Here is a 13,345-nt window from a genome sequence, read left to right on the forward strand (position 1 = left end):
ATGACAAAAATATACAAAAGCGTTTATTTAGACACAGTGTGACATTTATGTACAATGAAGATGTACATTAGGGCACAAGTTATAACTTTTTTGTGGAACAAATTTAGATTTTTTTTAACATATTTACACACAATAACATATTTACCTATTATAATTTCATTTATTTTTACATATTTACCTTTAATATTACATAGAAAATAATTGTTAGATATTCACCCATTACATATTTATTTATTGTTACACATTTATCTATTATTCCATATTATATGACATATTCTCTTTCAGCACTTCATTTATTAGATTTTTCTCTCTCAGTTCCTCCAGAAGACCCCCCACTGTGCTCTTTGCCCTCCGTTCTCCATCTTTTCATTCCTCTTCTCTCTTCTCAGACTCTCCACCTCGGCCATGGCTTCACTGAGTCTGGCTGTCAAAGCATCAGGACATGTGGGCAGTGCATAGGAGAGGTCCTAGTGGGGAAAAAAAAAAGATTTACATGTTCAGAGTCCTCTGTTATCACATTAATTCACTGCTTGTGCAACGTGCAATCAATTGATCTGCTATCCTAATCAATATATATAATAATAATGTTTGTGTACATGTCAGTATGTCTAAAAGGAGTGAGGTGTGACATGTTGCTCACAGCTGTTTGAGCACAACCAGACAGCTGTCATATATGACCACAGTTCAGTTGAAAGCAACTCATTTCTTTTGAAATGTATGATTCTACCCACTGCAACTAAAATAGTCTCCGTTAGATGAACTGAATAGACGTTGATATTGTTGTTGTTGTTTGAGGGCGAGCTTAAGCCAGGGAATAGAGAGCATTTCCCACGGCTCCAGCTCATCTATGTCCCAAGTTAATGTTATATGAGCTAAACACAACGACAACAACAATAAATATGTTTTTTCTACCTGTGGGAGGTAATCCCACGCTGTCCATTGTCCTTATTTTGTATGTTTGTACAACCAAAAGCAGAGCAGTGATGCAGTATCGTTGCTGAAGTCCTGACAAATGCCCCTCCCAAGATGGCGGACGCACTGACGTATGTTCCTGCCAGTCGGTGAGGTGTCTAGTGTATATGTCTATGGCAGAAACTACCTCTGTGTGTGTGTGTGTGTGTGTGTGTGTGCGTGTGTGTGTGTGTGTGTGTGTGTGTGTGTGTGTGTGTGTGCGTGTGTGTGTGTGTGTGTGTGTGTGTGTGTGTGTGTGTGTGTGTGTGTGTGTGTGTGTGTGTGTGTGTGTGTGTGTGTCCGTCTGGAGGAGAACTGAGCAGCGGCCCGGTTCTGTTTAATAATAAAGCGGCTTTACAGATAAGAAACTGGTCCTGCCGGACGCTGCAATAGTGACGCAGAATGACTTTAATCTGATTACTGGATTACAAATAGTAACACGTTGGATTACTCGTTACTGAAAAAAGTGTTCATATGAGAGTAAAGCGTTACCGACATCACTGATCAAGACTGGTGAAAAATTTAAGAAAATGTAAAAATGAACCCCCAGAGTTCCAAAATGTGCTCTCTATCGCCACCTAGAAACACTAAAATAGCCACCATGGCCCCTAGGAATGTCGTAGGGAGATCAAACCATAACTCAATTATTCATCTCATCAAGACCAAAAACTCACCTGCTGACACCCCTGACCTAAATTCAACAGGAAGTCTGCAATTTGCCTTTCAAAATGAGATTTTCCACCAAAAAAAGGGCAAACGCTATCTCCTCTGAGGGCGAATATTGTATCGGCTTTAAAATACGATTCAATGACAGAGGAGACGGTTCTGCTCAATAATTCTGTTCAACTTTTTGATTAGTCGAGTGGTTTCATTTTTATTAGCCGCCTCTCCCGCCGCCTCTCCCGCCGCCTCCCGCCGCCTCCCGCCGCCTCCCGCCGCTCATTCAAATACATACATCAAATACAAAAACCAGAATGTCTCCTCAAAAACAGCCGTTACAGAACACCTCGAACAAGTGGCGGCTGTGGCTAAACCGTGACTCCGAGTGACTAAAGGAGCAGATCAGAAGCGCGACAGGAACCTGCCGAACAAGACGATGTAACACACGTGGGAGAAATTCCATAAAACATGACTTTTTGACGAGAGAAAACAACGCTGTCATTTTTTTTGTTCCTGCGATTTTAATCGAGTCAGATGGAGCAAAATCGTGCATCTGCGTCAAACTGCGCCTCCTAGTGTCTAAAGTTTACATCTGACTGCTTCAAAACCCACACAGACTGAAAGACAACAAATTTTCCTCCCAAGAAATGATAATTTTATGAAAATATTTGCCTGAAAACTGTGGATTCTGAGGAGTTGTTTCCAAAATATGTGGATAAAATCCATCCTCTGATGACATCACTAACTGCAGCTGATCATTCACACCAAGAATTCGGTAATATCATGTCAGACTGTGACCACTTAAGCTGCATGTCCTGACTTTCAAAATAAAAGCCCAAATCTTTCCCAAACAAAATTACTTGTTGGTAAAATATTACAATTTGACTTCAAACTGGATATTAAGTGATTAGCTAGGGATGAACTGGCCTTCAAAATAATAGCCCTCCAATTTTTTTCGAAATAAAAGTCCTTGTTTATTAAAAATGATTCAGAAACCCTAAAAAGTTGATCTTTAGGGATTAGCTACATTAGAGGTAAATTGGCTTTCAAAATAAAAGTAATTTTTTTGTGAAAATCTTCAAAATGTACGTATATTTGATCAATATTTAAAGGGGCTGGAGGCCATGATTGGGCCAACACCGACAGGCCAGAGGCAAGAGTGCGAGGTCCAGATCAAGTCTTGCAGCTTTAATTATTAGTAAAGCAAGCTTACGCGGCACTGCAACACATTTGCTTAAACTTATTACCTTATATAGTCATGGTCAACGCACAGCAGACATATCAAAAAACTGACCAAACTGTTGATTCATCCATCCATTTTCTCCCGCTTAGCATTTCCCGGGGGTGTCAGTCTGAGCACCGTCACCCAGATCACATTGCATTAAGAACCTTTCCTGCAGGTGGTGAGCCCACGGGAAGGTGGCGCTCAGCGTAGGACATGAACTCTCTACCTTGAGGTTATGAGTCTCATGCTCTACCAACTGAGCTAGCCGGTCACGCACTGTTTATTCTCCCTTTTTAAATTAACTTCTATAAAATGTATTTTTCAGACATGAAATTCCACAAGGTGCCGTCCTAAAGTGAAGATTTGTCCAATCATTATTGTTTTAAGAGAGAGTGCAAGGTTTAGTTGTACAGGTGAGTGGTCCGGTTCTATGTCTGTTACTTCTGACTGTAAATGTTCCACCTTGACATGATTATAACAATGAGGGTCCTAAAACCTTAATATCATAGTCACAGTCGTTCAAACTCACACTATGGGCCTCTACTGATATGTAGGGGTGTCACTCGGTCTCGACAGGTTGATAGCAGATCTTAGATAGAATATTTCTGTGAGCATACACAGACATGTCTGCTGGTCTGTGTGGAGGAATCCATCTGATAAGCGGTCAGTTTAAATTTGGCTGAAATGAATCCCAGCTGTTATAGTTTCCTCAGGACCACTTCAGACATTTTAAATGTAAACGGAAACATTCTGTATAATTTTACTCTGAAAAACAATAAAAACTATCTTGTCATGCAAGTTAGAATTGTATTTTTTTCTTTTAACCGCATTTCTTCCTGTTTTCCAAGACTGTGTGACAAAACAAAACAAACTGCAACTCTGGCCACAAAATGAAGAAGTAATGTAAACACCACATTAGTACAAGAACCTTCAACAAGCCGCTCTGTCATCTGTTAAAGACTATCAGTCCCATAGACGTGTTCATAACTCCAGACCAGAGGCTCAGTGAGCTCGTCCGCAGCGGCAAAACAACATTCGGCAGGACAAGATAGTGAAGTTGGCAGAACAAATCACTTTTCGCAGGTTCATCCATCACGTTTCATGTGTGAGTACATGAAAAATAACCAGTAAAACATTCCTGTAGGTACCACTGATAACATTTGTTCATTCGAGGGTTTTATATTGAAGCATATTGAAGTTATTGTCATGTCGTTGGCAAAATACATCAACGAGCTTTTCCATAAACTCTTTATTTTAGTTTTCTTCAATTTGTGTTTCTTTAATTAAAGTGTCTATGAGTGCCCCCCAAAAAAGGCTGTACTAGTTTGATTTATCGTTATTAAAATGTATATATTAATGACTCTGAACTGATCAAATTAGATGAGTTTTAATGTTGAAGAGACAGAGGAAGTCAGGCAGGGCATCACTGAACTGCTGATGACAGTAATTAGTCCTGTAATGCTCGGAGGTCAGGGAACTTCAAAACATTCACATTCTTCAAAAAGACATTAGCCTCTGTGTATGTATGTTTTTATTATTATTACATGAATACATATCTATGTATGTCATATAATGTATGCAAATATGTGTGTGTGTGTGTGTGTGTGTGTGTGTGTGTGTGTGTGTGTGTGTGTGTGTGTGTGTGTGTGTGTGTGTGTGTGTGTGTGTGTGTGTGTGAGAGATAAAATCAGGCATCAACAAAGTGGTAGAAGAGTTAGTTAAAGAGTTAAACAGTTAAACAGTTAAACAGATAAACAGTTAAAGAGTTAAACAGTTAAACAGTTAAACAGATAAACAGTTAAACAGTTAAACAGTTAAACAGTTAAAGAGTTAAACAGTTAAAGATCACAGGCCTTTGCAAATGGAAATGTTTTTAGTTCTTTCTTGAAGTTGAGATATGCTATCCCTCTACATTTTTCATTACTTTTGAATAAAAATGATGACAATATTATTTACTTAAGAAATGTTAACACCTACGAGTAACGGGTGGTAACTTCCTACCAGTCCAATCCCACAGGGATGTTGACATATGTAGCAGTCGTTTTGAGTAATAACCATCACTTCCTCTTCAGGTGCCCAGTCTTTTGAGCAAAATGCCATATTAGGATGAAGGACCGTTGACTTTCCCTCCTATATAAGTTTGGACACTTGTGTTGTGTGGGCAAGCCCTCGTGCGACTGTCCAGAAAGTGGCCATGATGCTTCAGACCGCTGTGCTCAGTGTGCTGCTCTGCTCTGCTCACGCCTTCACTCTGCAGGTACAGTCTCGCTTCTTCAAGCTGCTCCGGCAGCAGTTAGGGACTCCGCCTCACTTCAACATAACAACCGCCAACACTTTCACATACAGGTTGAACTGAATTCAGATTTAAAGTTTAAAGATTTAAAGTTTGAAGATTTGAAGTTTTGCACCAGCAAAAATTGACTGTATGGGAAAAATTTAAAGTTTTCATTAAATATCATTCAGAATGTGATTCTGGTGCAACAAAATGTTGGTATGACTGTAATTTCATTGGTTTACAATCATCAAGTCTTTTTTTTTCATCACGTGTAAGCTTTGAAGAAAATACTAGTTTGTAATCATCTCAGCATTCATTACTTCACCTCTTTCACTACAGGACACCTACGGTGAAAAGGATGAGGAGAACTCTGGTAAGAAACGTCCGTCCGTCCACCCGTCTGTCCGTCCGTCCGTCCGTCCTATAACCTGAACCTGTTATTGGTCCACAGGTAACAATATTGAAGACGATGAGTTCAGTGTCTCTACACTGCTGGAGAAAGCCAATGTTAATGTCGGTATGTTCCTTTCCACCGAAATGATTCACTTATTCATCATTCATATTCCGAACGTTACAACCAGATAAAGAGAAGCATGTTGTCCACGTGGCCTTTGCAGGAAAGAACTTTGAGGACCCTCTGGTGATGTTTGGAGACATAGCCGTGCCCACTGGCCTCCAGAACGCTGATCCCTGCACAAGTCGACCCGGGAACAGAGGGTGCCTCTGGCCCAAATCCAGAGATGGCAACGTCTATGTCCCCTTTCGCATCGCCAACCAGTACTGTGAGTCTTCTTCTAGCTTCTCCAGTGCCCTGACATGACACATGAAACCGTGGTAGGAGACCCAATACTCATACCTATAGCATCAATGGACACGTCGTCTAGGAGCAGGGATACTACAACTACTTCTGTAGTGCTTACTGCTGAATAGGTTCAGTCTTTATGCTTTGTCCGCTGCAGCCGGAGACACAGTGTTGAACCATCTGGGACATTCCATCCAATAAAATGCTGATTTGACTCAATTCATTCTTGTTTCATAGTGATAACACTTATTAATGTCAATATGTGGAGATAAATTACTTCACTTTTCTCTGTCCAGCCCAAAGAGAAAGAAACACCATTGTCCAAGGTCTGCAGTCATTCGCCCAGTCAACCTGCATTCGCTTCATGCCGCTGAATGGACAGAGGGACTTTGTTGACATCCAGTCTCGATCGGGGTAAAAAGCTACACACTCTGTACTTGTGAATGAATGAATGAACGGTTCCTGTTCTGTGCTCAGTTCTTGGTTCCCCGCGCTCTCTCAGGTGTTTCTCCTTCGTTGGGCGGCGTGGCCGAGGTCAGGTGGTGTCGCTGAGTCGCCAGGGCTGTGTTTTCAAACAGGTCATCCAGCACGAGCTGCTCCATGCGCTGGGGTTCAACCACGAGCAAACCCGCTCCGACAGGGACCAGCACGTCCGCATCCTGCTGCAGAACGTCATGCGAGGTGAGCAGCAGCGTCCTCCACTCCCAGGCTTTTCCAGCAGCTTCCGCCGTCACACCGACCGAGACTGGAGAAACGTGCTGCGCCACAGTTGGTCTCCGAGAATTAGTGCTCATGTGCTTGAACAGAGGCGTCATGTCAGCTCAGTTTGATCGCAATAACCAAAATGTGACGGATGTTTTCACAAGCGAGCTCATCTTTGATGTGAATGCTGTTTGACGACCAGCCGCTGGTCTGTTCTGGGTGCAGCTGCTGCATTAAGCCTCTTCTATCACTCGGCCAGTGCAGGTCAGGAACAATAGCCACGTTTTCATGAAACCTGCAGCCGATGTTGTTCTTTGAAGAGCGGCTCGTCGTTCACACTCTGATGAACCTGCACATATACAACCTCTGACCTTTGTAGTGACTGAGAAGGAGGGTTTGACCGAGGTGTGACTTTTCTCCCGCAGGAATGGAGCATAACTTCAGGAAGATTCAGACCAATAACCTGGGAACTCCCTACGACTACAGCTCTGTCATGCACTACGGAAGGTGACTCCAGATCGTCCGTCTTCATCAGCTGCAGATTGTTTTCTGCAGCCGATGAAGACTCCTCATTCCCGCGGTCTGTCTGCACCACAGGTTTGCTTTCTCCAGAAACAGGCAACCAACAATCATTCCCATCCCCGACGCCAACGCGGTCATCGGCAGAGCCTCGGAGATGAGTCGCATAGACATCCTTCGCGTCAATCGCCTTTATCGTTGCAGTACGTTCACTTCTATCTGGTTGTAGCCTTTTACCTGCAGTGGTTCCGGTTCCAGAAATCACGCAGACACGACACACACCTCACTGTTAATCACGTCTTCTTGGCGTATTTGTAGACTGTCGTGAGCTGCAGCAGCTCAGTCCTGGTCGGGGACTTTAGCCGGCTGATGAATCCTCAACATGACACCAGTTATTAAAGGTTCCTGCAGTTTGTCTGACAGACTAAACAATTTGTGCACAGAGTAGTTACTGCAGATGTTAATGAAGACGAGTGGACTGTGATGAAGATTTATCTGAGAACTGAGAACATGAGCTGGTTCAGGAGACGTGATCTCAGGATTGTTTCCTGTTTCCGTCCCGCCTGGCCTCTGATGTTCTGCAGCCATTCCTGATGAGCAGTGATCACTTCAGCAGCTTCTTTAATACAATCAGGACTTGCTTTCTCATCAATTACAGACTCAACTGCTTTCTCACCTGAAGTGAAGCTCATGAAGAACAACAACATCCTCTGAATATCAAAGTGAGTGTTTGTGTTTTGCTCTACATAAATGTGCTGTAGCGTTATCCTAGCTCATATAAAGTATATATTATTTACAATATTTACAGTATTTCTTCTCTCTGTATGATTTTTGAAATAAAATATGTATTTATGTCTGAGTGTTGTCACCTGAATGTAAAACAGTATCTCTGCTCATTCCTTCCTCTTGTTTCCACACAGAAAACCAGCTGAAGCTGTTTTTTTAATCCACATGCAAATCTGAACCCGGATCTTTGGATTGTGTTTGTCTCCACTTTTAAATGTGTCTGGATCAAATGATGTGCTGATACACAGACATGGATGTTACGAGCAGTGTCTACTGATGTTGTCATGACTAATTGCTTTCTGGCTGAACAAAATGAAAATAAAAATAAAATAAAGACTTATTGAAGTCTGACCGTATCTCCATCATTTATCAATATCTCAATAAAGAGATGCTTTTATCTGACTTTACAGCAGAGTGTGTCTCTGTCTCTCTGTCTCTGTCTCTGTCTCTCTGTCTCTGTCTCTCTCTCTCTCTCTCTCTCTTTGTCTCTGTCTCTCTCTCTGTTTCTGTCTCCCTCTATCTATCTGTCTATCTGTCTGTCTGTCTGTCTGTCTGTCTGTCTGTCTGTCTGTCTGTCTCTCTCTCTCTCTCTCTCTCCCTGTCTCTGTCTGTCTCTATCTGTGTCTCGATCTCTCTTTCTCTCTCTCTCTCTCTCTCTCTCTGTCTTTCTCTGTCTCTTTCTGTCTCTCTCTGTCTCTGTCTCTGTCTCGCTCTATCTGTCTTTGTCTCACTCTCTCTCTCTCTCTCTCTCTCTCTCTCTCTCTCTCTCTCTCTCTCTCTCTCTCTCTCTCTCTCTCTCTCTCTCTCTCTCTCTGTCTCTCTCTGTCTCTCTCACTATCTCTCTCATTGTATGCTGGGAGTGAGGAAGGGCTGGAGTTTGTGTGAGCGGAAGGCGTTTTGTCAGGAAGGTCACCGGCAAACACGGGATCCACATCTCTGCACCTTTCCCCCGCAGCGTGGAGCAGGTTGCTCTGGTTGGGGGGGAAAGGTTGGTTACAGTAGGTGGAGCATGCAGGTGGAGCATGCAGGTGGAGCAGGTTGCTCTGGTTGGGGGGGAAAGGTTGGTTACAGTAGGTGGAGCATGCAGGTGGAGCATGCAGGTGGAGCAGGTTGCTCTGGCTATGGAGTAAAGGTCGGTTTCAGCAGGTGGAGCAGGTGGAGCACGGAATTAATGTCGACTCAACACACAGAGACAATATTTAAATGCAAAAACTATTTTTATAACGTCCTTTTAGCTTGGCGTGAAACTGTTTCTCTCTAAGATCAGCAAAATAATAAAAACAAATAAATGAATTAATAAACATCTAACATAAGTCTGAGTTTTGTTAGAGTGCAGGTCCACTACTTTGACAATTTGAGTATTTCTAGAAACAAAGTTGTGAATTTATTACATGTACAAAGTGACAATAATATACTGGAATATACACACTCTCTCTCACTCTCACTCACTCAGCCACCTGTGTGTGTGTGTGTGTGTGTGTGTGTGTGTGTGTGTGTGTGTGTGTGTGTGTGTGTGTGTGTGTGTGTGTGTGTGTGTGTGTGTGTGTGTGTGTGTGTGTGTGTGTGTGTGTGTGAGAGAGAGAGAGAGAGAGAGAGAGAGAGAGAGAGAGAGAGAGAGAGAGAGAGAGAGAGAGAGGGTTTATATGAATGAAAGTCCCTGAAGCGTTATAAACTCAATAACAGTTTCCCAACCCAACGCTGGTCATGAAGTTCCCTCTTCATCCTCTGCACAGTCCTGAGACCATACTGTCAATCCAGAGAAACACACTCAAGGTCAGGTTTCTGTGTTTCCTGTAGTATCACTGTAAATGTGACAAATGGCATATTTCCCACACATATGTCCGAGAAGCACATGTGAGTGATAAGGCAGCAGGTTCTGCTGATTCTCTGCTTTTCTTCAACCTCAGATAATCCAGATTTGGGCGGACTGATGCAGGTGAACCTGTATAAACACTGAAGTCCAGCGTCTGCTAAACTTGTGCACAAAGACTTGAAGGTGAGTGGAGCTGCAGGTGTGGAGAAGTCTGGTGTCTGTCACTGCTCGGTGCCTGGCTCTGATTCCTGTCTGGTTCTGCAGGTCTGCTGCCATGGCTGTAATCTGCAGGTTGTGGGCTGTCTCTCTGCTGCTGCTGCTGGCTGTCAGCTGTTGGGCTGATAGTGAGGTGGGGTCCCAGTGGGACAGGCGCTCTTTCTACATCTCCCATGTCTTCTCACTGCACCCCACTCTACATCACACTCTGAGTGGGACAGTCAGTCCTGTTAGGTTTTGTGCCGTAGTGTCTTCAGTGTGTCCTCAACATTACAGCTTGTCAGTGTGACTGAAGACGTGTGTTAACTTGATGAGTGTGTGTGTGATTTCCTAAGGAGTGGTAACGTGTGTCTTTCTGCCCCCTGGTGGCCGGCTCAAGGTGCAGGCAGGTATGTAGTGTGCGGATCAGAGTGTCATGAGGCTGTGCTCTGAGCTGAAACGCTCCTGTTGTTCTTGTCCCTGAGCAGAGGATGGTGCAGAGGAGCTTTCCGTCTCTGAACTTCTGGAGAGAGCCAACAGGAATCTGGGTAAGTGGGAGCTGCTGACTCCACTGCCACCCTCCAGGCTGAGTGGCTGCTCTCCTCGGAGCAGAAACGTCGGTCCAAGTCTGAGTGGCTGTTTGCTGTTTGCTGTGTTTCAGTGCGTTCTGTGGACGAGCCCACCCTGATAGAAGGAGACATCGCCATCGATGGTGACGCTGAGAGGAACGCTGATCCCTGCACCAGCAGAGGCTGCATGTGGGGCAGGTGGACTGATGGGAAGGTCTACATTCCGTACTACATCACCAACCACTTCTGTGAGTTCCGGCTTGACTCGGAAACGTGTTGACGTGATTCTACGTAGACAGTTGCTGCTCGCTCTGACAATGAAATGACAGCAAGTGTAGAGAGAAACTCCAGGAGATGAGCAAAGCCCTGAATGAAGCCACATCAGAGCTTTGAGCTGCTGTTCTCTGATCATGAGCAGCATTGAAAGTTTCTGGATGGCAGGAAGCTCAACGTTGCTGTTGTCACTGTTCCAGCCTCTCGTGAGAAGGCCATCATCACTCGTGGGCTGGAGTCCTTCTCCTCCTTCTCCTGCATTCGCTTCAGGCCCAGCAGAAGCAGCGACCGCGACTGGCTGAGCATCGAGTCCCAGAATGGGTGAGAAGCTGAGACTGTGGAGGAGCAGGAGCTCCAAGCTGTGATCCAGCCTTCATGCTTCAGTGTCTCCATCTTCTCTGTGCTCCTCTCCAGCTGTTACTCCTACGTTGGTCGTCGCGGTGGAAAGCAGGTGGTGTCTCTGGCTCGTAGTGGATGTCTTTACCACGGCACCGTGCAGCACGAGCTGCTGCACGCTCTGGGATTCAACCACGAGCAGACCCGCAATGACAGGGACAACCACATCAGAGTCCTGCTGCAGAACGTTCAGTCTGGTAAATGAAGCACGTACACATCCACAGCCGCTCACCAGAGAAGCAGCAAAGTGGTCTGCACACAGTCCTGTTCAGAGCAGATTGGTTCCTCCTGAAGTCTTGACGGACCTTTAAAGAAACACAGTGTAGATGAAAGTCCAGGCCCTGGCAGGAACAGGAACATTCACACCACCATCACAGCTGGTAGGATCTCCTTCTGTTAAACTGTCTGCATGACACTGAAGAGGGAGTGTTGAAACAGAGACTGATGTGGAGCTGATGAAGAAGCTGGAAATCTGTCCTGAACTGAAGCCTGCTCTTCTTTTAGTGTGATCCAGCTGATTGTAGGATCTTCCTATCATTGTGAAGCAGAATTCACCAAGCGTTGGATTGTTCACCCACTGATAGGGAACATGAGCTGGGGTTAGACCGTTGTGAGACGGATTAGTTTGACCCTACTGATGATGTGTTGTTGCATCAGGTCTGATTTTAGGAACAGACGTCTTGAGGGATTCCTTCAAGCTGCACTTTACTCTGTAATCTCTTGGAGCTGAAACAGTGGGAGGAGTTCAGATGATCCAGTGTGACCAGCACAGCGCCAGGAGGAGCAGATCAGAACAGCAGCAGACTTTCATGTTTGATTCTCATTTGCAGGAATGGAGCACAACTTCAGGAAGATCGCCACCCTCAACCAGGGCACTTCCTACGATTACAACTCTGTCATGCAGTACCACAAGTGAGTGAGTGTGTGTGTGTGTGTGTGTGTGTGTGTGTGTGTGTGTGTGTGTGTGTGTGTGTGTGTGTGTGTGTGTGTGTGTGTGTGTGTGTGTGTGTGTGTGTGTGTGTGTGTGTGTGTGTGTGTGTGTGTGTGTTTGTGTGTGTGTTCAGTCTAAGCTCTCTTTATCCTTGGTAGGTACGCCTTCTCCAAGAACAACCAGCCCACCATGCTTCCTATCCCCAACTCCAACGTCTCTTTTGGCAACGCTAAGGAGATGAGCCGCGCTGACATCGCCAGACTCAACACACTCTACAAGTGTTGTGAGTGCACACACACACACACACACACACACACACACACACACACACACACACACACACACACACACACACACACACACACACACACACACACACACACACACACACACACACACACACACACACACACACAGCTCTGACCTACTGTTTCTGGGTTCCAGAGGAGCGGTGTTGGGTGCTTGGATGTGCTGCAGAGGAAGAGGAAACAACAGATTGTTTCTCTGACAACAAGAAGATTCATCATTGTTGCATCACCTTGATGGGAAACTGGCAGCCTGATATAAATCTACATCCTACCAGAAGACTTGGAGCTTCCTTCCTAGAGAACCAAAAAGGACTCACTTGTTTAATAAAAGCAGTGTCACTACTACGTCACGGTCTGTCTGTTCACTCTAGAACATTTACCAGGAATTTCACACCAACTGAAAAGTCATTTATTCTTTTTTTTTTTTTTTTTTTTTTTTTTTTTTTTTTTTTTTCTTTTTCGCCCTTGTCCTGTTCGGCAGCTTGGGCCAACAATATGATGTGATTGAGAGCCTTCGGAGTCAGAACAGTTTTTGGTCTTGCAACAGGGAGAGACCTGGAGTCTCCTCCTGTTGCCTCCTCCGTCAGAAGCTGGCATGGCTGCCGTACACGACCGGGGGGGAACGCACAAAGAGAGAGAGAAGAGAAGAGAGAGAAGAAAGTCGAGGGGGGAGGGGGGAGGGGGGTGGGGGGAAGGGGATAACATACAATGTCCTTGTTGTGCTACATATATTATTTGCAATAATCACACTCATCCAAATACTTTCCAACTGTTATTAGATTGAACCAGCCTGAGCAGCTCTATCTAGACAGTAAGATGATTTCCTAGATTTAACCAGCCTGAGCAGCTCTATCTAGACAGTAAGATGATTTCCTAGATTTAACCAGCCTGAGCAGCTCTATCTAGACAGTAACGTGAAGCAGGAACATGAAATAACAAA

General features: G+C 44.5%; 1 protein-coding gene across 1 annotated transcript; it reads left to right on the forward strand.

The window, feature by feature from the left end:
* The first annotated feature begins 3,784 nt into the window (after positions 1–3,784).
* On the forward strand, positions 3,785–12,741 carry LOC308106397 (uncharacterized protein). Its single transcript, XM_080458095.1, has 18 exons — positions 3,785–3,941; positions 4,909–5,093; positions 5,451–5,484; positions 5,563–5,628; positions 5,729–5,893; positions 6,210–6,327; positions 6,416–6,594; positions 7,041–7,122; positions 7,213–7,337; positions 7,793–7,815; positions 9,933–10,082; positions 10,413–10,476; positions 10,590–10,745; positions 10,971–11,091; positions 11,185–11,363; positions 11,997–12,078; positions 12,256–12,380; positions 12,542–12,741. Coding segments are annotated over exons 2-18 (1,734 nt in total). The 5' UTR covers positions 3,785–3,941; positions 4,909–5,030; the 3' UTR covers positions 12,544–12,741.
* Positions 12,742–13,345: the final 604 nt, after the last annotated feature.

This window comes from Lipophrys pholis (genome assembly GCF_963383615.2).
Source record: "Lipophrys pholis genome assembly, chromosome: 2".
NCBI classification, from domain to species: Eukaryota; Metazoa; Chordata; class Actinopteri; order Blenniiformes; family Blenniidae; genus Lipophrys; species Lipophrys pholis.